The sequence below is a fragment of the Scatophagus argus genome, chromosome 2 (genome assembly GCF_020382885.2).
Source record: "Scatophagus argus isolate fScaArg1 chromosome 2, fScaArg1.pri, whole genome shotgun sequence".
NCBI classification, from domain to species: Eukaryota; Metazoa; Chordata; class Actinopteri; family Scatophagidae; genus Scatophagus; species Scatophagus argus.
Genome location: NC_058494.1, coordinates 14,659,632 through 14,680,417, shown reverse-complemented (window position 1 = coordinate 14,680,417; position 20,786 = coordinate 14,659,632). Strand labels below are relative to the sequence as shown.

General features: G+C 40.9%; 1 protein-coding gene across 25 annotated transcripts in view; it reads left to right on the top strand.

The window, feature by feature from the left end:
* The window catches only part of ptprdb (protein tyrosine phosphatase receptor type Db), a 135,560-nt gene that overhangs the window by 97,478 nt on the left and 17,296 nt on the right, over positions 1-20,786 (top strand). For 3 of the 25 annotated variants that reach the window (XR_006845378.1, XM_046412449.1, XM_046412459.1), the window contains 24 exons: positions 144-161; positions 1,840-1,950; positions 3,076-3,087; positions 3,605-3,874; positions 4,229-4,338; positions 4,864-5,061; positions 5,941-6,066; positions 6,214-6,361; positions 6,509-6,654; positions 6,895-7,039; positions 7,940-8,242; positions 9,421-9,614; positions 10,339-10,365; positions 10,981-11,098; positions 11,401-11,988; positions 12,382-12,476; positions 12,933-13,189; positions 14,348-14,441; positions 15,958-16,182; positions 16,281-16,441; positions 17,775-17,786; positions 18,395-18,507; positions 18,613-18,654; positions 19,178-19,275. Coding sequence is in view for 24 of the 25 variants with exons in the window: in XM_046412449.1 (XP_046268405.1) it covers positions 144-161; positions 1,840-1,950; positions 3,076-3,087; positions 3,605-3,874; positions 4,229-4,338; positions 4,864-5,061; positions 5,941-6,066; positions 6,214-6,361; positions 6,509-6,654; positions 6,895-7,039; positions 7,940-8,242; positions 9,421-9,614; positions 10,339-10,365; positions 10,981-11,098; positions 11,401-11,988; positions 12,382-12,476; positions 12,933-13,189; positions 14,348-14,441; positions 15,958-16,182; positions 16,281-16,441; positions 17,775-17,786; positions 18,395-18,507; positions 18,613-18,654; positions 19,178-19,275 (3,611 nt within the window). In the remaining variant the exon portion in view is untranslated. The remainder of the gene's footprint in view (positions 1-143; positions 162-1,839; positions 1,951-3,075; positions 3,088-3,604; positions 3,875-4,228; positions 4,339-4,863; positions 5,062-5,940; positions 6,067-6,213; positions 6,362-6,508; positions 6,655-6,894; positions 7,040-7,939; positions 8,243-9,420; positions 9,615-10,338; positions 10,366-10,980; positions 11,099-11,400; positions 11,989-12,381; positions 12,477-12,932; positions 13,190-14,347; positions 14,442-15,957; positions 16,183-16,280; positions 16,442-17,774; positions 17,787-18,394; positions 18,508-18,612; positions 18,655-19,177; positions 19,276-20,786) is intronic. The other 22 variants (XM_046412497.1, XM_046412488.1, XM_046412516.1 and 19 more) reach the window with 20 other exon arrangements.

Genomic DNA, 20,786 nt, shown 5'->3' with positions numbered 1-20,786 from the left:
TTCTTCTTCTTTCCAAGTTCCCCCCCTCCCAACCCCCACCTCCCCTTCCCCCAAGTCCCTCCCTTATCCCCTTCTCCTTCTGTGGTACTAACATTTTCTTCTTCTTCTCCTTCTCTAATCTCGTGCATTCATTGCCCACTCAGGTGGCACGCCCATACGAGGTAAGACTGCCGGGAGGACCAACATAACACAGTGGCCTGATTCCTTTTCAACCCCCCGGTTCCTACTTGTCTCACAGATCTGAAAAAAAGAAGCAGCTCTGGGTGGATTAATCAATGCGGGCTTTGTCCAAAAGACTCAGGACTCTGCCATATTGGTAATACTCCAGCTGCCTCAGATCTGCAGTAGGTGCAAGAGGAGGGAATTGGAATTGAGCAAACAATTCATTACTCTGACTTTTAATCACCTGCCCTCTTCTCGTCTTTCATCCTTTCTCCATCCTTTCATTTTTCCATCTCAGCCTCATCTTTCACTCTGTTAAACAGAAACCCATCGCTTCCTTCCTCGCCATGTTGTGATTTCTCTTTTGTATTCATCAGTTTAACATCATCTACTTTGTTCTCAGTCTAAAGCATGATGTGTTTAAGACTTGTGTTGATTTCTTCGTTGCTTAGTTGAGGTGACAAAGCATATTACCACTTTTACCTTCATTCGTTTGCTTTTTTAATTCTTTTCTTGAACGGATTTTCTTTCCTTTTTATTTTTTTTTCCTTTTTTTTCCTTTTTTTTTGTAGAGGGGGGGTCATAGCCTTAGCTTGACCTGGCCTCTCCTCCTACCTTGTCTATATTTGCCCAATCAAATGTCCCAGTTTTGTTTTCCCTCCCAGCTGTTACTCGTTCAGCCTGAAAAGTCCAGATGGCAAAGACTCAGACACACTTGCAGACATTAGCGAACACACATATAAACACGCAAGCGCGCACACACACACACGCACACACACACAGACACACATTTCTTCATGGTTTTTTGCCATTACTTTCTCTTTTCTCCTCTCTCATTACCGATAAAAAGCCCCAAACAACCACTTTTTTGATAAAGTTTTTATGGGCGCTTTTTTGCCTTACCACACCATCTTTAAAGAACCTCTGGTTGACTTTTTTGACAGTTTTTCTGTTTTCAGGGAGCGAGAAAAGCATCGGTCCCTTCCCAAGGCTTTGCGTATGTCGTTCCTTTTTTTTTTTATCTGTTGGCCGTGATGGAGCTCGGTTGATGTCCTTACCTCCTTATTGGGTGTGTTTTTAAAATGACATCACACTCCTGATCCCATTGGTGGATCCGAAAGGGTTGGGGGATATCTTTGTAACAATATATCCTTGAAAATTAAACCATGATTTGCTCCCTAACATAACTACATCTTAATTTTCAGCCAGGAATTTTCTAAATACAGTATTTGTGACTGGATTTCTCTACACATTTTGTTGCTTGGTTGATTTGTTTCTGCCTTGCTTACATTTTTGTAGGTTTTATATCAGTGCATTTTTTTTTGTTTTTGTTTTTGTTCTCTTCCCATTTCTAAATCAGGAAGCTGACCCTTGTTTTGGGCAGGTTCATGCTGACAGTGGTAGACACTTGCTAATTTCTCCCAGTAGATTTGGCCCCTTTTTTTAGCCTCAAGTTCAGCTTGTTTTTTCTGAAAACTCCTTCAGATTCATTTACCCTTTATGCAGTTCTTACCATTTCTGTGTTGTGTTTCTTTCTGTGTATATATGGACTATGCCCAATTATCTGATGTCTTCCACTTCTGTGTAATTGCTCTTTCTTCCTCACTATCTTTCTGTGTGACTCTATCTCTCTCTCTCTCTCTACTCCTCCTCCTTTCCATCCCTCCATCCATCCAGGTGCCCTCCAGATAGAGATGAGTGAGGAGTCAGACCAGGGGAAGTATGAGTGTGTTGCCACCAACAGCGATGGGACACGCTATTCCACTCCAGCTAACCTTTATGTCAGAGGTAAGAAGGGGATAAAAATCCAGCTTGTCCTGTGAACACCAGAGTCCAATTAGAGTGCTTAGATTTAAGGATCACACTGATAATGGATAAGCAGACTGGGACCTAGAAGACGTCTTCTGCTGGGGATGTGCATTTATCACAGTAATGTGATGTGATGCTATTAAACCTGCTGTGTTTTATAATTCTTTGCCATAGAGCCATAAAACAGAATGGGTTTAAAATGAGAGCTCCTTTACACAAGTTAAGGCGGAGCTGAATGTTTCACTTAGGCTATTAATCTCTCTGCCCTCCCTTCTTAGCCTTTAAACCACAGAGAGAAAACCAAATCATTGTCTCTTTAAGACTTGTGTTTCTCCCCAAATCTGACAGGCATTTCACCTCCTCAGGCACTGTCTCCTTCATTACACACACACACACACACACACACACACACACACAGACACACGCACACAAGCATAACCACCAAATGTTTGAATCTTGGAGACATTTTTATTCCCGTGGCCTTTTGCTCTGTTGTCTGCCCGCCCTGAAAAAAAAATTAAATAAATAAAGACTTTAAACAGTGTAGCATGCTTTTCTGACTTCAGCATTGCTCTGAGGGATACGAAACAAACACACGCACACACACACATTAACACACATCTATGTCCTACACTGAACTATATATATATATACATATATATATATCTAAACACATGTGGTCACACATACACATACACACACGAACTGCACAGATTCAGTGATGTGTGTCTAACAGTGCTTGCAGAGCCAGTAAAATCTTGCAGTGCTGCTCAGTGAGTGTTTGACAGGTGGTCTATGGAGACAGCTGGCAGTGGAGGCTGACTTAAACAGGAAAGCTTTCAGAAACACACTGGCCCTCTTTGGCCTCTGTTTTCTCTCTTTGCTCTCCTCATCTCTTTCTTCCTTTTTCTCTTTGGCTTCTCCTCTACCTGTTGCCACCTTTTCATGCTCCTTTGTCTAACTTGTTTTCTCTCTGTGTCTCTTGTCTCTTCTCTGTTGTTTTACATTTTCCCCTTTTTTCTCTCCTCCTCCTCCTCCTCCTCCTCCTCCTCCTCCTCCTCTTCTTCCTCCTCCTGCCGTGCTCTGTCCTACCTCCCACTGCAGAGCTGCGAGAAGGTTGGTACAGTAACTTCTGTGTGTGGCTCTCCCGAGTATTTTCTTTTCTTCCATTAAACTGCCATTTATGTGTGTGTGTGTCTGTTTTATGTGAGGTACTGAAGGTTTAAACCTGCCTGTATAGTTTACTGCTTTGAGGTGTACTGTACCCTGCGTCCTCTTTTCTCTGTTTTCCCCTGTGAGTGCATGTGTGTTTGCTGTGAGGGGTTTTTTTTGTTAGTATTGTGATTCAGATCATAAAATATTTAACTGAGCACACCTAAAAACACCATGAATAAAACATTTTGATATCACATGCACCCTACTGTTGATGTACCAGGCTGTCTGAATGCTTGCAGACCTCTCTGAATGCCATAAAATTTCATCTCAGAGCACGTGGAACAGCAAAAGCCTAATTCTCATACTATCGAGTGTATTGGCCTTGATTCTTACTCACTGCTCCACACATGACTTAACGACACAGTCATGAGTTTCTAATCTTCTCCTGCCTTCCTGTTTTCATCGCTCTTGGGTCCAGTGCGTCGTGTCCCCCCTCGCTTCTCCATCCCCCCAGCTGACAGCGAGATCATGCCAGGGGGGAACGTCAACATCACCTGCGTGGCAGTGGGCTCCCCTATGCCTTACGTGAAGTGGATGCTGGGAGCAGAAGACCTGACACCTGAGGATGACATGCCCATCGGCCGCAACGTCCTGGAACTGACTGATGTGCGCCAGTCCAACAATTACACTTGTGTTGCCATGTCAACGCTTGGTGTGATTGAGGCAGTGGCGCAGATCATTGTTAAAGGTGTGTGTGTGTTTATCTGTGTGCATGTGAGGAGGGGTGAAGAGAAGAGAGGAAGTGACTTTGTTGCTGAGGTACACAGTGTAGCTTTCTTCTTTCCTGAATGACCAAATTTATGTCACAAAGGAAGCTAGTAGGTGAAGTAACTCTCTTTAGTTCGTTTTTAAAAAAAAGTCAAATATATTTGGTAACGTAATACATTTGGCGTAAACATAACATAATTTTCAGAATCATAAGGGGTGAAATTGAAAATTCTGTTTATTAAAGTATGTGAAAATTTCCCAAAGTTTGGTCAGCATATTTTAATTTAGATTAAATATGGACCACTCGAAACACCCACTCTCTTCCTTCTCTCAGCTCTGCCAAAGGCTCCTGGTACCCCTGTGGTGACAGAGAGAACCGCAACAAGCATTACACTCACCTGGGATTCTGGAAACCCTGAGCCTGTCTCCTACTATATCATACAGGTGTGTAACAGACACAGAGGCGCTACTGCATGTGCACACAGGTTTTTAGAGACACAGAAGTTGAGATGGCTAAGGCTGCCTTATATTTTTATATGAACATAAACTGTTATTAACAGCCTAAGTCGGTAAGTAGGGCTGCAAAAGAAAAGAGCTCCTAGTCTTTCGTGGTAGTCATAAAATTGCCAAATTGCTCAAATGAAATCTGGTGTCTTACGAGTACTGTCTGCTCACAAGGAGTAATGAAGTGAAACGTTAAGAATGAAACAAAAACGGCTTCACTGGCGCAATGACTGGAAACTCCATTCACAAAAAAACTATTCTGTATGTCTTGGCATAAATCTTGCAGTTTGTTGGTGTCACACGATTTCTGAGTATTTATATATCTATATAGCTAAATAAGATAAATAGATAGATAATCATTTATAGAAAGATATATAGATATTGATATACATAGAGCTGCCTCTGTGCAAACTTGGCTAATGCAGCCTTAAGTCATTTTATATTCTTCCTGTTTCATCCCTCCAGCACCGTGCCAAAGGATCTGATGACCCCTACAAAGAGATTGATGGCATTGCCACAACACGCTACAGTGTGGGCGGTCTCAGCCCATACTCCCACTATGACTTCCGGGTGGCCGCTGTTAACACCATTGGCCAAGGCCCATCCAGTGAGGTGGTGGAGGCTCGCACAGCTGAGCAGGCTCCCTCGTCGCCTCCTCGACAGGTCAGAATTTAATTGGAAAAAGCGAATTTGTAAAATGTCACTTTTACAGTGAGATCATCTGGAGTAAAAATGTGATATTCAGTGATGCAGTTTTTATCCTGTATGTAATACAAGTTGATTCTGATGCTTTGCTGTAGTGTCTTGGAATAACTTCACCTCAAGTGTTGGTGTTATAGAGCAGAGATGCTCACAAGTCAAGTCCAAGTCAAGTCTCTTATGGTTATAATCAGTGTTGTATAATCTGCTGCTTGCCATCTGGTCCTCTTAATATACTGCATAGCTATTTCTAGGGAATTCAAAGCGTGTACTGTATTATCAGCACTCCCTTATCTATTAGCATACAGCATCAGAGCTCCATATGCACCCCAGTTACGCAGTACAGTATTTAACATTCTTTGAGTTATGAAGGCTGGGTACAAATAAAGCCAAAGAGAAGGGCAGGGAGAGGACTTAGAAGCAAACCAGAACCAGCACTCTATGCGTTAAAGATGTAATGATAATAAGGGAGGCAGTGACATTTATCTTGGGTTTGTCAGACATTTTCTTCACTTTAAAGTGGCAAAAAGTACAAAATAAAGATTGTTCTCGATTCTGAAATCTGTAGTAAAAGTCAAGTTTTAAGTCTTTTGAGAATGAATGTCACTATGTCAGCAAATTGTCCCAAGTTGCAAACCGGACTCCCCATCTCTGTTCTATAATATGTTTAGCTGCATGTTATTCTGAGTGTTACATAAATGCTGTTTTCAGTGTCTGATTTTCTAGTCTTAAGTTGCCTTTAACTGCCAACCCAATTTTCTTCAACAAAAGTTACTCCAGTGAAATTACTTGGCCTTTTTTACCAGCGCAGTGTTGCTGAAGCACTTCCTGTTGGCTCTGCAGGTCAGAGGTCGTATGCTGAGCACCACAACAGCAATCATCCACTGGGATGAGCCAGAGGAACCAAACGGACAGGTGGTGGGCTACAGAGTCTACTACACGTCAGACAACACACTGCCAGTCAACCAGGTGTGTCCCTTCCTGTGCTTGGTTTCACTTAATTTTGTTGTTGCTTTTATTAATCACAGATGACTGATAACTTGTCTGTGACTCGCTAGTGTGCATCTGTGTGTCTACTTTCATTCATGCATTGTGTTGTGTGCTTGTGTCGCACAGTGGGAGAAGCAGATGGTGCGCAGTGCCAACTTCATCACCATCCAGGGTCTGACTCCTAACAAGACTTATTACATCAGAGTCCTGGCCTTCACTTCTGTGGGAGATGGACCCCTGTCACAGGACCTGCAGATTATAGCCAAGACTGGAGGTAAGAGAAGCATGTGTGGCTTTGTTTGTGAGCATGTGTTAGACATGTTAAACTGAACATGTATGATCTACTCATCATCTGTGAGAAATTAAGAAAGAAAATATCAGAACTTGTTTTTGCTGATGCTGTTTTTCCTCAATTCTGTAGTTCCATCCCAACCTTCAGAATTTAAGGGTGAGGCCAAATCTGAGACCAGTATCCTGTTGTCCTGGGTAGCCCCACCCCAGGGTGGTCCCGACAACCAGATCACAGGATATGAACTGGTCTACCGTCGAGCTGATGACACAGAGGAGGTAAGGACTGGTAGCCGATGGGACTGTTTTGTGAGACTCATAAATTCATGGATGGTTGGATGGATGGTTAAAGATTAAAGGACAGCTGTATTAATAGATGGCTGGCTGGGTAAACAGAGATCTCAATATTAAAGGCTGTAAGTCATTTAAAGGATGTTCTTTTTGAACACCCTGTGGAGTAGTTAATACAGGCCTTTTTCTTCTGTTTTTCCCTCTCCCATCATTCTCATGTCCTTTCAGAAGAAAGTCAGCTTTGAGCCAACCACCTCCTACCTGTTGAAGAACCTAAAGCCTTTCTCAACCTACACCTTCCAACTGGCTGCCAGGAGCAAGCATGGAATTGGGGCGTATACCAACGAAGTGTCCATCAACACACCACAGACGCGTAGGTCCAACCACAACTACTGCTGTGTGTGAACATGTGTATGTGTGTGTGTGTGTGTGTGTGTGTGTGTGAGAGAGAGAGAGAGAGAGAGAGAGAGAGAGAGGGTTTCTATTTTGACAATGCCAAAATGAGAAATGTCGCAAATATGTGAAAGGCCAGATCTCACCATCATAAATTGATTTTATTTTTCAGTATTTGATAGAACATTTGGAAGTTGTTGTTTTTTCGCATTGTCAAAAGGGAGCCGTCATGAATCCAGACCTTAACTGACCTCAGATTTGATATTTCAACAAACATATCATTAAATATCTAATATTTCATTATTGCTAGAATGTAACTTAAATGGTGTTTCAGCAAACGCAGTACCAAAAAAACTAAGAAGTACATTAATTTGTTGGTTACCAATCTGAGGTCTGTCAGAGAATCGGTAAAGACAAGAAGCCAGAGGTTTGTAGATAGAGATGAACTCCATCATGGATCACAGAGGCTTGGGTAGACTGTAAGGACAAGTAAGTTATGGGCAGGTATGTTTGTGTGTTGAAGCTCTAGTCAGTGTTTTTGTGTCACATCTCTTTTAAGTCATTCACTCGTTTTCATTAATCAAACATTTCTACCAAACAGAAGTTGACGCCCATCATCCAGTATCTTTGTTCAGCCATCTTGCTTTCTAGTCACAGGGTCATTTTTTCATAAGAGCTTCTGTTCTCCAGTGTTTTGTTTTCATTTTATGTTTCTTTGTCTTCTGTTCTCTGTCTCTCGTCTGCTTCACTTCATCCCCATTCCTTCACGGCAAACCTCACTTCCTCACCTCTCCACCCACCAATAACAACTCACACATGCGACCAAATAACATTTACCCAAACAACCCCTGCTGTGTGTCCTCAAAAACTGGCCAATCAGTTCCTTCAGCACCTCCCCAGGACATCACATGCACCAGTCCCAGTTCTACCAGCATTTTGGTAAGTTGGGGTCCACCTCCTCTGGAGTTTCAGAATGGCGTCATTACAGGATACTCCATCCAGTACTCCACTACCGAGGGCAACAAGATGTCTAAAAGAATTGACGGAATTCCTCCGGATAGTTCTCCGTATCTCCTGGAAAACCTAGACAAATGGACTGAGTACGGCATAACAGTACGAGCGCAGACGGAAGCTGGGGATGGACCAGAAAGTTTACAGCTGCTTATCCGCACCGAGGAAGATGGTATGTTCCCAAACAAACCTCCTGCTTGTGTTAGGATGGTCCACCCCACTAACAATGGCTATCTTACTAACATAGCAGTAATGGGCTCAAAGCACCCTGAACTAACATGTTTCTTCCACTGGCCAGTAAAGGCATTTGTCTATTCTTGAGCTGAAATCTAAACGGATGACGCATTTAAGATCTACTGTCAGACCCTCCAGTTTTGAAAACCTCTCCTTTATTCCTTCATAACCACCAGAAACTTCCAACGTTGGGAAATCTCCTCCTCCTACTCCCTCACCACTGCTTTCGCTTTTCAACAGCAACCCTTTTTTCTCCCGAAACCATTTTTATCCACTATTTTACCAGCATCTTTTTTCCGCACTTTTCCCTTTCTTCTGAAATCCTGTATTTTTTTGGGAAAGGGGATGGTTGGGACTTCCCGCTATGTTCTCCACTAACAATACCAAAATAAACCCTTTGGCTGCAGTTCTACCTTTGCCTTTCCACACCGTTTCTCTCTGATCATCTGCCCTGCCAACTTCTGTCCAGTTCTTAGACAAATATTTTAATAACTTTAAGCTATCTTTAATCAATATATTTTATTATGACTTGAGTCATTTGTAGTATTTTCAGCAGTATTTTTTTATATTCATGCTTCATATCCCACGCTCCCAGTGTCTCCACTTAGACATTTTTCTGACTTTAGCAGATAGCACAAGGTGGCTGGAGATTTTCTCCTTTCAGCATATATATGTATTTTTTTTCTTTTTGGGAGAAGTGTAGTTTTTGGCAGCAAGAGAGAGGTTTTTCTTGATAACAGTATTTTCTCTTTGACTGCCTGCCACTGTTTATCTGCCCATGGCAACAAATCCTTTTCTATCTGCCATTCTTATCTTTCTCTACATTTGCTTCTTATCCTCCACTACTTTTTTCCTCCATGTTTTTCCTCAAGCACTCTCATTTTTTTACTGTTTTGACTTCTTTTTCCCAGACATCAGAGCAGTTTTAGACATTTTTTGGAGGCTTGTATTTTTACATTTTTTTCACCTTTTGGGTTTTTTTTTTAAGCTGCCCCTAAAACCAATATATTTTTGATTAAAGAAAAACTTGTTTCACTAAATTGGGGGCCTTTTCTTGAGAGATTTCAGTGCCCATCATCTGTGACCCTTGACCTCTATCCCAAAATGCATTTTTAGTTCCAAGCGGTCCTCCGCGAGGGGTGGAGGCAGAGACTGTGAACGCCTCAGCCATTAGGGTGAAATGGCGAGCACCAGCGCCCGAACGACAACACGGTCAGATCCGAGGATACCAAGTCCACTATGTGAGGATGAACTATGGAGAACCTCAGGGTCAGCCCTTCATCAAGGACATCCTCATTGAGGACTCCCAGGTGACACTAACATATACTCTCTCATGATCTGTTTTATGAATACTTATTAAAACTCATTTTTTATGAGCACCATTTTTATAACAGTAATACTTATTGTAAATTACCACATTAAATTCAATAAAGTCATGAATGAATAATGAGACCTCTCAACATATTTTTACCTGGATATATTTTACAAATAAGAGAGCCAGCATGTGTTCTTGTATTTATGTAGATCACACTTTGACAGATTTCAGGTTTGTTTAATCATCAATAATTTTTACAGTACTTGTGCTAAGCTAAGCTAACTGGCTACAGCCTGGAGTTTCACATTTACTCACAGGCATTAAAGTTGTATCTATCAACTCATCTAACTATTATCAAAAGAGTATTTGCCAAAATGTCAAGCTATTTTTAAATAAAAATAGCTATAATTTAAATAGAGTATTATTATGATTATTGTTATTATCATTACTGTATTATTATTATTATTATTATTATTATTATTATTATTATTATTATTATTATTATTATTATTATTGAGAAGGGTATTATTATTATTACTTTTCTGTCAAAGATAAATAATGGAGCTAAAGACCTGCCAATTATTGCAGATAATTTCAAACTTATACTTGGCAGTAAAAGAGGGTGTGTTTGGCTGATTTGCACAGTCTTTGAAGTCATTTCCTAAACATTATGAATTGTGTTTTTCTTTCCCTTTTCTCCATACTGTTTCGCTGATCAGTGGGAATATGACGACTCAACTGTATATGTAAGTAAACCCTTCTTTAAGCCTATTATTTAATAGCAATAACAAAGCACAGAGAGTCAATGAGTCATATTAGATTGTAGCTTTAAAATCTTCCAAGACCATAGCAAGAGCTGAAAACCCAACTGGAAGTTTTTATTTCGTTTTTGTATTCTGTTCTCATCAGTATTTCTAATAAAGGAAAAATGGAAACACACAACACAGATAAGCAATCTGAGTCATCTGTTGGCATTACTCAGGCAAAGAAATTAAGAAAGTATTGTGATTTGTGTTAAAATGGAGGCAAATCTAAATGAGTGTCTGCAAAGTGATAATTTGTGTTAAAAGTGAACCGCATTTTGAGCTATTTTTTTGAGCGTTTTTGAGAAAATGTATATATATAAGATTATTGTTACTGGCACATTGTCAGACAAAAAGCATAGACTTTCCCCTTTGGTCACCAGGGCTGTAACTTTTTGACATATTTTGACTAGTCAGAACAAGATTTTTTATTTTATTTTTTTTTTTTGTGTGTGTGTGTGTGTGTGTAATTAAATTGAAGCCTTGCTCATTGTCCTCAGGGCACACATAAGTACTGGCCTCTTGCAGCTCACAGTGCTTTTTGTTGTTGTTGTGCAGGAGGTGGTTCTTGGAGACCTGAAGGCAGACACTTCCTACTCTGTATCAGTGGGAGCTTACACTGCCAAGGGTGATGGTGCTCGCAGCAAACCTGTTACTGTCTGTTCCGCCCTGCCACGTAAGTGTGTCTACACAGACTCTAATGCAAACATATAGACAGACATCGAGCTACAAAAGCACATACAGCCACACATAGCTAGTAATGATCTTGTAATGACACTAAAGCATCACCAACAATCATTAGAGGTCGTTAAATCATTGAACTGGTTTAGGTCTCACCTTGCTTTGCCAGTAAAGCATCATTAATCATATTTTGTAGTTTTGCTCGAGGCAATGAATAATGTGCTTTGCAATTATCCTCTAATTATCTTTTTATCATTCTCTCTTTCCTCTGCGCCCCTCCATTTTCCCTCTTTCTAGTGCCTGAGAAGCCCAAACTGATGGTGAGTGCCACTGATTCAGGAACTGCTTTGCTTCAGTGGTACCCATTGCCCAACCCACCGACCCCAATCTTGGGGTACCGTCTCACCTTCGGCCGCATTGACGTCCTTCCCTATACAGTGGTGGAGTTCCCTGCCAAGGAGAACCGTTACACCGCCCAGGACATCCACAAGGGAGCTAACTATGTGTTCAGACTTTCTGCCCGTAACAAAATGGGATATGGAGAGGAGGCTGTAAAGGAGGTGACTACTCCAGAAGATGTCCCAAGTGGATACCCAGAGAATGTCATCTCAGAGGAAGCTTCTGCAAACTCCCTCCGGCTGGCATGGAAATCAGTGCCATTAATTGAGCAAAATGGGAAAATTGTGAAGTACTCAGTGCTGTACAAGGATATAAACAGTCGGGGGAATGCCTCAGAAGTTGTGGTACCCGCTCCAGGGTCAAGTGTTTTGTTGGAGGGTCTGAGTGCCGATACTGTGTATGATGTCAGGTTGTGCGCGTTCACAGCTGTCGGTCCTGGGCCATACAGTCCTAGTGTCCAGTTTAGGACACAGCGGCTGGACCAAGGTAGGACTCACACTCACTTCCTAACAACCCATCTTCATAGCTCGTGCAACAAACGCTTTCTAACGGCACCTTTGTGCACACTAAATCTCACATGCACACGAACACTCAGACGCACAACATCTGGTGACAACATCCTAAGTGTCCTTTTTCGTTGTCTTGTCACTGTAGTCTTAGACCAAACGTCCTTTTTCCAAAGCAAGGTAAGAGTCTTGGGTCTTGGGCAAGTGTCCCTGTCCAGTCACACTCGCTGTATCTTGGTCAGAACAGATAGCTAGCTTGAGACTGGTACTAGGGAATGATACACAGGTAAGGTCATTACTTTCGCTTCATCAAAGACATTAAATGACACTGGAATCACATTCATGTTTTGTTTTGTTTTGTTTTGTACCTTAGTTTTTGCTACCAACTTCAGAGTGAAGGCTGCCATGAAGAACTCTGTCCTGCTGTCCTGGGAGATCCGAGACAAGAACCCTGCACAGCCGTTTACCGTGAGTAGATTTGCATTTTATCAATTGTGTAAAAAACATAATTCAAATGGTGTATAAACCAAAAAAGGCAGTGACTTATCTACAATAAGTCACATTGTGAATTTGAGTAATTTATTATATTATTTCCAACCATTCATTACCTATTTTTCTCTGTTAGCTTACTGTTCATTAATTTCAACACTCCCTGTTTAATAATTGATAAAACCTTGAAGTTATATAATGCCTCTTGAGCTGCTGGAAGGCTTTTAATGTAAAACAGATAGAGGAAGTGCACCCAACAGCAGTTACAAGAAAGACAACAGACAAAAACATGAAGACTTTGCTAAAGTATAATGTGATAATATGATGAATTAAATTAAGGGAAAAATTTAAAAATGTGTTCAGGTCAATAAAGGCCTGTAGTATGTGTGTATGTCGTATGCTCAGTGCTCAAACTATGACTTACCCTGTGTTCAGATCCTGTATGGAAAGGGCCAGTCTGTGGAAGTTGATGGGAAGCAGACTCAGAAGCTTATCACTGGCTTGGAGCCGGACACCCAGTACTCCTTTCTGCTGACCAACCGGGCCAACAGCGCCGGGGGTCTGCAGCACCGTGTCACCGCCACTACTGCCCCAGACATCCTAAAAACCAAACCCATGGTGGTGGGAAAGACCAACGCAGATGGCATGGTGACTGTGCAGCTGCCAACTGTGCAGACCACAGCCAAAGTCAGGTAGTGACAATGAATGAGTTAGTTGATTAAGAGTGGAGGATTTGGTGTAATTTAATAACTAGTTGTAAGATTTTTAATGGTAACCTGTGCAGAATTTACTGCTGTTAGGTTCTTTTCAAATGAGTTGTTCTACAGACCCTATGAAATAATTTCACTTCTTCCTCCTGCAGCTGCTTTTCATTTACTGGTCTATCAGGGGGGATTTCTCTGAGTTGGCAGCAAAGCAAGACTGAGTTCTCCCACAACAAGCCAAATGAAAGCACAAAGCTGATAATCACATCTGCTTTTTGTAACCAAGAACAAATATAAATACCAAGTGGAGGCAGTCTTTCAGCATTAGAGCACAACCTGATTCACTCCACAGCTCGCTCCCTGTCACATTACAGCCGAATTTTATTTGATTCCTAAACAACAGTTTGCTCTTAGGTGCCTTGATCCAAAACACAAACTGTAATCAGCTAAATGTTCAAATTAGTGACCATAATAAAACACAAAGGCAACATTTAAATCAACAACTGGATTGATTTTAACTCTCCAATGATCAATGTGTCTCTCCTCCCTAAATGGAAAATTGCCAGATTATTGCCACATATTATTTTGTCTTGCATGCTATCTAAGCTGTAACAAATTCTCGTTTTCTCACATTTGACTTAAATAAGCTACATTCTACTGTATAAGGAAGCATAGTAGTGTATGCTTAAGTTCAAGTATGGTGCACTGGTGTTAGTTATGTATCGAGGACCCGTGGATGATTTCGGTGTCTGTGTCCTTATGGTCTTACTGCCTGTGGTTTCCACTGCTTCAGTAATATTGTTTTTGTTTCACACATGGCTTCAGACACGTCTGTTCCAAAAACAACCACACTGTTTAGTTTTATAGTGTGGTGTCACAGCTGCTCCTGCTGCAGCAAAATAACCTAGCAATGATGCAGTATGCCAAAAAGTGACACACTAAAGAAGATAGTCTGCCAGCGGTTGGTTATCTTAACTTAGCACTTGAAACAGCTAGTCTGGCTCTGTCGGACAAAGTCTGCCTACAAGCGCTTGTTATGCTCACTTATTAAAGTGGAAATAGAAAACTGGCACTGAGATATTGAAAAATTGGCTACGTTTATAGTATATTTCCTTAACTCCTAACCCAGTACATGCTGTGTTTCAGGGGTTACTATGTGGTGGTTGTGCCACTGAAGAAACAAAGAGGAGGGAAGTTCCTGAACCCCTGGGAGGAGCCTGACCAGATGAACCTGGATGAGGTGAGACATGCAGCAGATGTGAGATTCAAGAAATAATGGTCATAATGAAAAGCTTGTCATATTGATGTTGAGATGAATGGTGATGGTGATTATCACTGCTGAATATAATACAGATATGGTAGAGAAATAAAAGTAAATATTACATACTGGTAAAAAGTCTTGTTTGGATCATTAAGTCAACAAATAGTCAACAAAATAGAATTCACAGTTGAGCATCTGAATTAGTTGTACTTTCACTGCTTCAAAGCACTTTCGTGTCCTAATCTATCTTGTATTCAGATGATTGTCATAGTAAATATAAAAATATGCTACGTTGACAGCATTATTATGTCTCTTCCCAGTCAGTTAGATCAACATCTCACTGCAAGGCCTTTGTTTTTAGATTCAAAAAACTGCAAAAGCAATCCTGAAGAAAGTCCAAGTGTTGAAATCATTCAGACGTACGAATACCTGAAAAGTGTTTGTGTTCTTTTCTCAGTAGTATTTTTTTTTTACTTTTTCACATGTTTGATGGTTTACATTTCTTTGGCAAAAGAACAAAAACTGATTTCAGTGTGTAGGTAACCTCATCTATAAAACCGCAAAACGCACAAATCCCTTTTACAGCTTGATAATGAAGTCCTCAAAAATGTTTATATAAGGTTATTAGCGACCCCACATGTTCTGTATGACTACTCTAATGCAGTCAGGAATGCATTTAGATTGCTTGTATTTAAAGCTAAGATGTTTCCATTTATTCCAGAAGCTTTTAGACTTGTGAAGAGCCACAGCCACTCTTTCTAACTTTGTCATATCTGTTTTTTTTACGTGTTTATTATTTGCAAACTCACTTTCTCGAATTGAACTGAATTTTCAAGTCACATAAACAAAGAATAGTGCTGAGTCTCCAGGTCCTGTTGCATCAGGCATCATGTGAAGGTAGACGACCTACCCTGCCATCCATTGCCTGTTCAGTCCAAACAATGCTTTCACATACATTTCCCATCTAATCCCTTTTTCTAAAGACTTCATCACCTCATTACTCTGTTCTGAAAGCACATTCATGTGTGTGAGATCAGTAACAATAGACTTTTTATGGCTCCCACTGTCTCAATGGATCAATGCGCTAGCAATTCAGTCGATGGCAAAGACATTTGTGCTTAGGTGATAATGTTCTATACAGACCATTGTTTCCTCACTGATGAAGGTATTTATGTGGGGTGAAATTGTCTTCTTTTCTAAGGCAGGAATACAGTTTCCAAATATAATACAAATGTTTAGGGTTTGTTGTTTTTATGATATTGCGCAGCGACTATATTGCTTTACTGTAGAGAAACAGCATGACTGACAGCCTTTGATGTTGCACTTTGTTTGAACTTGGCATATATTGAATAGAAAATTATAACCAATTGATGCTTGTTTTTCTCCCATGTTCTTTCATTTCTCGTCTGTCTTTTCTCATCTTTACTCGCAAATTCTTTGTTATCCTTGTTTCAACTCACTCCTCCTCTCGTCATCTGTTTTTCTTTCCTCTCAGCTCCTAAAAGAGATCAACAGGACCAGCGTGAGCCACGCCCTCCGCATACGCCGACAGGCTGGCCAGTCAGATCCCAGGGCCTACGTCACTGCTCACTTTAAGACCCTCCCTCCGGAGTTCACACTTGGTGATGGACGAAACTACGGTGACTTCCGCAATCGCCCTCTGCAGAACGGACAGGAGTACGTGTTTTTCGTGCTTGCGCTGCTAGACCTCTCTGAGAATGTGAGTACAAACATGAACAAGCACACACAGTTCAGCCATCTAAGGACAGGTTTGTCTAATTTCTATGTGGAAATAATTAAACCCATGTCTCCTTCCAGACTATGTACGCCACCAGCCCTTATTCTGATCCTGTGACCTCATCAGATGTGGATCCTCAGCCGATCGTGGATGAAGAGGAGGGCCTTTTGTGGGTGGTGGGGCCTGTGCTGGCTGTCATCTTCATCGTCTGCATCGTCATCGCCATTCTACTCTTCAAGAGGTAAGGACAGCATGGTGGTGTACTAATGTTTTAATTAAGGACTGATTTAGTGAGTAAAGGAGAAAGGAAACCAGATAGTTTTTGATTAATACGAGATAAAAGAAAATGATTCCAAAGGCAGCTTAAATCTTCACAGAAGGGCAACAGATATTATATCGGAATTAACTTCTTTTCATTTCCAGTTTCACTCAACTTTAAATCAACATATTTTTGGGCAGCAGAGTATTATATATAGTATAGAACTTTATGGATATGGAAATATATTCTCAGCCAGTGGGTAGGCCATTCTATCAAGCAGCATTACTCAAATTGCCTTTCATAGAGCAAGGTCATAAACAAGAGGCTACTATTTATAATCTTTTACATTAGTTATCTAGACTATTGCTCAACATCGGGGGTTTTCAGAGTGTGACACTGTGGCTCCCCCCTACTTTAACTACTGCTTTGGTAGTTTTGGTGTTGAAAAGGTCGTCTTTGCTTATTATTAATTATGACTCTGATTTTGGAGTTTGAATTCTGACAAACATTGTGGAAAATAGGCATTTCAAAAGTGCTATAATCACTTATCACCTCTCTGTCCCATGTGACGTATCTCCACCTTCAACACTTTTAACTTTTGCTGCAGTTTGGACCCAGACCTTTAGCAAAACTCTGTTGGTTCATTATATGTTTCCATTACTAACATCTGGTACACTAATCACATGTGACTATACAGTAGCTCACAGGTTTCCACAGAGTTGTACTTGTGTGTTTTTTTGTAATCTGTTCTTTAAACTATGTGCTGGGAGCAAAGTTAGCTAACATAACAGACCGCGGAAGATAACATTATCAGCCATTAGCATTATTCATGATAATCATCTGCTCCTCTGGCTAGAGCTTTGTTAATGCACAGGAATAATTGCTGTGAATGTGGCATTGCAAAATGATTAACCTTGATGGGGATAATGTAGTAGTTCAGTGTAACCTCTGGTCATCCACAGCCATTAATGTCTCACTTGTGGCTGAATTGCACTTTGCAATGTATTTCAAGTATGTTATTATATAGAGGATGTTAAAGTTAGATGGTGTGGTGTGAGATAATGTTAATCCAGTGTTGTGTGAAATCAGGGGACACGTTTTTGACATTTAGATTTACATTTGCTGATTATGTTTGCTTCAAGAGGAGGCGTTATTTAGCATATCTAACACTGTAATAAGAAGCTGATTCATTTTAATGAGAGAGGTAGAATGATGAGTTCAGCATTGCTTTAGTCCCTGATGTCTGTTGATTGGACACTAATGGTATTCATCCTTGTCTGTTCTTTTATCTGCTCTTCTCTCTGTTTGGATCCAGCAAACCTGACAGGTAAACAAACACCACACATTACCATTTCCTCTGTCCTACAGGTGTATTTCCTTGCAAAGCCTTTCCAAAGAGTGCTTTAGATAATAGATCCCAGTAGAGTCAGGATTAACCTGATGTTTCTTTGATGGTTGCATAATAAGCTACAGTGCACTGGATAAATTGCACACTTGAAGTTGTACTATTAGTCCAGGGCATCTCCTAAAGATACAGGGCATGCAATTAAAGTGTGAATATTCAGAGTAGGCAACAATGACAACTGCAATGCATGGGTTTGTTCACAGTGATCATTTAGACGAAAAGATGTGACAACAGCAAAGAAAACATGAGAGGAGAGGTTTCTTTTAACTCGTGGCAGTGTCTCTGAAAAAAAAGAAAAAAGCAGTAATCCACCATCTCTTCCCTTTTCCTGAACATTACAGCTATCCCTGTAAATGCCCAAGGAGCAATTTTATGTGGCTTACTCTGGTCCATTTATTTCAATGCAAATCCCAAAAATGGAGGTTATGAGCAAGTTTACAAATCCCTCATTTTCCCTGATTCAGCTGTAAAAGGTTCAGTTCATCAGTCTGAGGTGCACATAAATGGCGTGTCTCGATCTGTTATTCCAGGAAAAGGGCCGAGGCCGAGGGCAGGAAGGGCAGTTTCCCCTGCAGTAAGGCCATGTCGTCCCACCATCCCACTGATCCAGTGGAGCTACGCAGAATCAACTTCCAGACTCCAGGTAAAATGGACGCACCTGTACACACACAGGCACAAACACCACGTGTGACTTGCGTAGTATTACTTGTGTTCATAAGGTTAACCTTGGTGTTGTTTCCCTTTTCAGCCTACCGTGTATCAGTGTACCGCGGTTATCGCCGTTTGTCAAGTTAGTTGGCTCTAGTCCACCATAGACCTTCTCTTTTTTCTGCTGTCATTGTATTCCTTCCTACCACATTCTTTCTTTCTTTCCCATTTTCATGCTAACTAACCTTCCATCCCATATAGGATGAAGCTGCTTGAACTGACTACATTTCATCAAAATGGCTCTGGAACACTTCTTTAAAAAAATTCCCCCAAAATATATTTCATGCTGAATTTTTAACTGGCTGTGTCATATTCTTTTTTTATCTTCACCAGCAGTGTGCATATACTCTGAAGACATGTTACTGTGCCTCAGTAACTTTCACAACACGCACATTGTTCTTCTTTCTGTCTGCCCGGAGAGAAAATGGTCACTTAACCAAACAAAAAGAAAAAAACAATACTTCCATTTGCTTCCTCCACTGACCATGGACAGAACACTAAACAACACCTCCTCTGAGAGTCCTTATTCTTAACACTTTCCTCCAAAAGAATTTGGTTGCTACATATACTGAAATGGCCTCTTTTTCTATTTCTGTGCTCGGTAGGCATGGCAAGTCACCCGCCCGTCCCCATCTCTGAGCTGGCAGATCACACTGAGCGCCTCAAGGCAAACGACAATCTCAAGTTCTCTCAAGAGTACGAGGTAGGAATGCTGATTATCTGTCCCTGAAAATCTTTAACTTGGGAAATTGATCCTGGTTTCACACACAAATTTATCATTGACTCGTCTTTTTTTTTTTTTTTTTTTTTGCTCTGTTTTATTTTCAATAGTGAGCACTGTAGATTTAGACTCACATCATCTAGTTGCACTTTGATTCGTCCTTATAGAGTAATACAAGATAAAGCACATTTTCCTCTCTGTACTGTCTTGTTGTTATCTATACAAATATAACGGGGGAAATTGAAATTGCAAGCTCAAAGAGAGTTTGCTCTCAGCCAGATGGTTATCAAGCCCTCATTTCTACGCTCTGGTAGCGAAAGAAGCGAAACAGAGATAGAAATAAAGAGGCAGCGACACGGAGCAGACTCACAAAGAGATACAGGAAGCAAGAGAAGACGCTTCTTGATTAGTTTCTTGTGGAACACAAAAAAGACACCTACTTGGAGATAACAATGTGCCTGAACTTGGTGTGCTGAACTGTGGCATTAAAGAAAAGCAAAAAAAAACACATCAGTTGAAAAAATTCCCAACATGTTGGTTGTGTGGCAAACAGCACAAGCATTAAAATGAGCCCCATCGAGAGCTATTAAAGGAGTAAAAATGTTTTCTTTTCCCTGCACATAAAACAAAAAAAAACGTTCAGACTGACGGCCCCTGGGTGAAGAAGGAGAAATAAGGCTCTAATTGGCTACCACAGGAGAGAGACAAATTGTGTGCGACGGAGATACGTACATAGAAGAAGACAAGGACACATTATGCAAAGAGTAGAAAAACAGAGTAAGGATGTTTTAAAGAGGAAAGCAGTGGGAAAATGGATGAAGGAGGGTGGAAGAGACAGTGAGGACGAAGCCGTATGTAATTGTGGTGTGAGTTTGAGCCACTCTGTTGAGCCTCACATTCTCTTTGCATGACTGTGCGCTTTGTTCGGTACTGAACCCTTAACGAGGGAACGAGAGAGATGGATGGAAGAGGGATTGAAGAAGAGAGAGGCCAGAAATGATTGTGGTGTAATAATCAGATACACACACACACACATACATGCACGTGCGCACACACACACATTCATGCATTCATCCAGTACCACTCCTGTCCATTTTTTCCCCAAACCAAACCATAATTATGTGTCGTAAAATATTCAGAATTGCTAAATTGCCCTGGCTCTCTCCTCTTCGTCCCTCTCCATTGACAGCCCCATAATGACCTCATGTCTGCCTCTCCCAGCTAACAGCAGTGGTTACACTGTAATTACCCTTCAGGAACTTAATGTGTTGGTCTAGCACAACCATGCTTTCTCCCCCAGAGGAATATATTGTGCTTTTATCATCTTTCTCTGCTAGTCTTTTTTGCCTTTTTTCTTTTTTCTTTTTTTTTTTGTGGAAAGCGGAAAGTCCCTACATGAATGTTGTTTCTTGAAACAGGATATTGTATTTGCTGACAATCCTGTCCAAGTTAAATAATATGTTCTTAATTTTCAATTTGTACTTGGTTTCTAA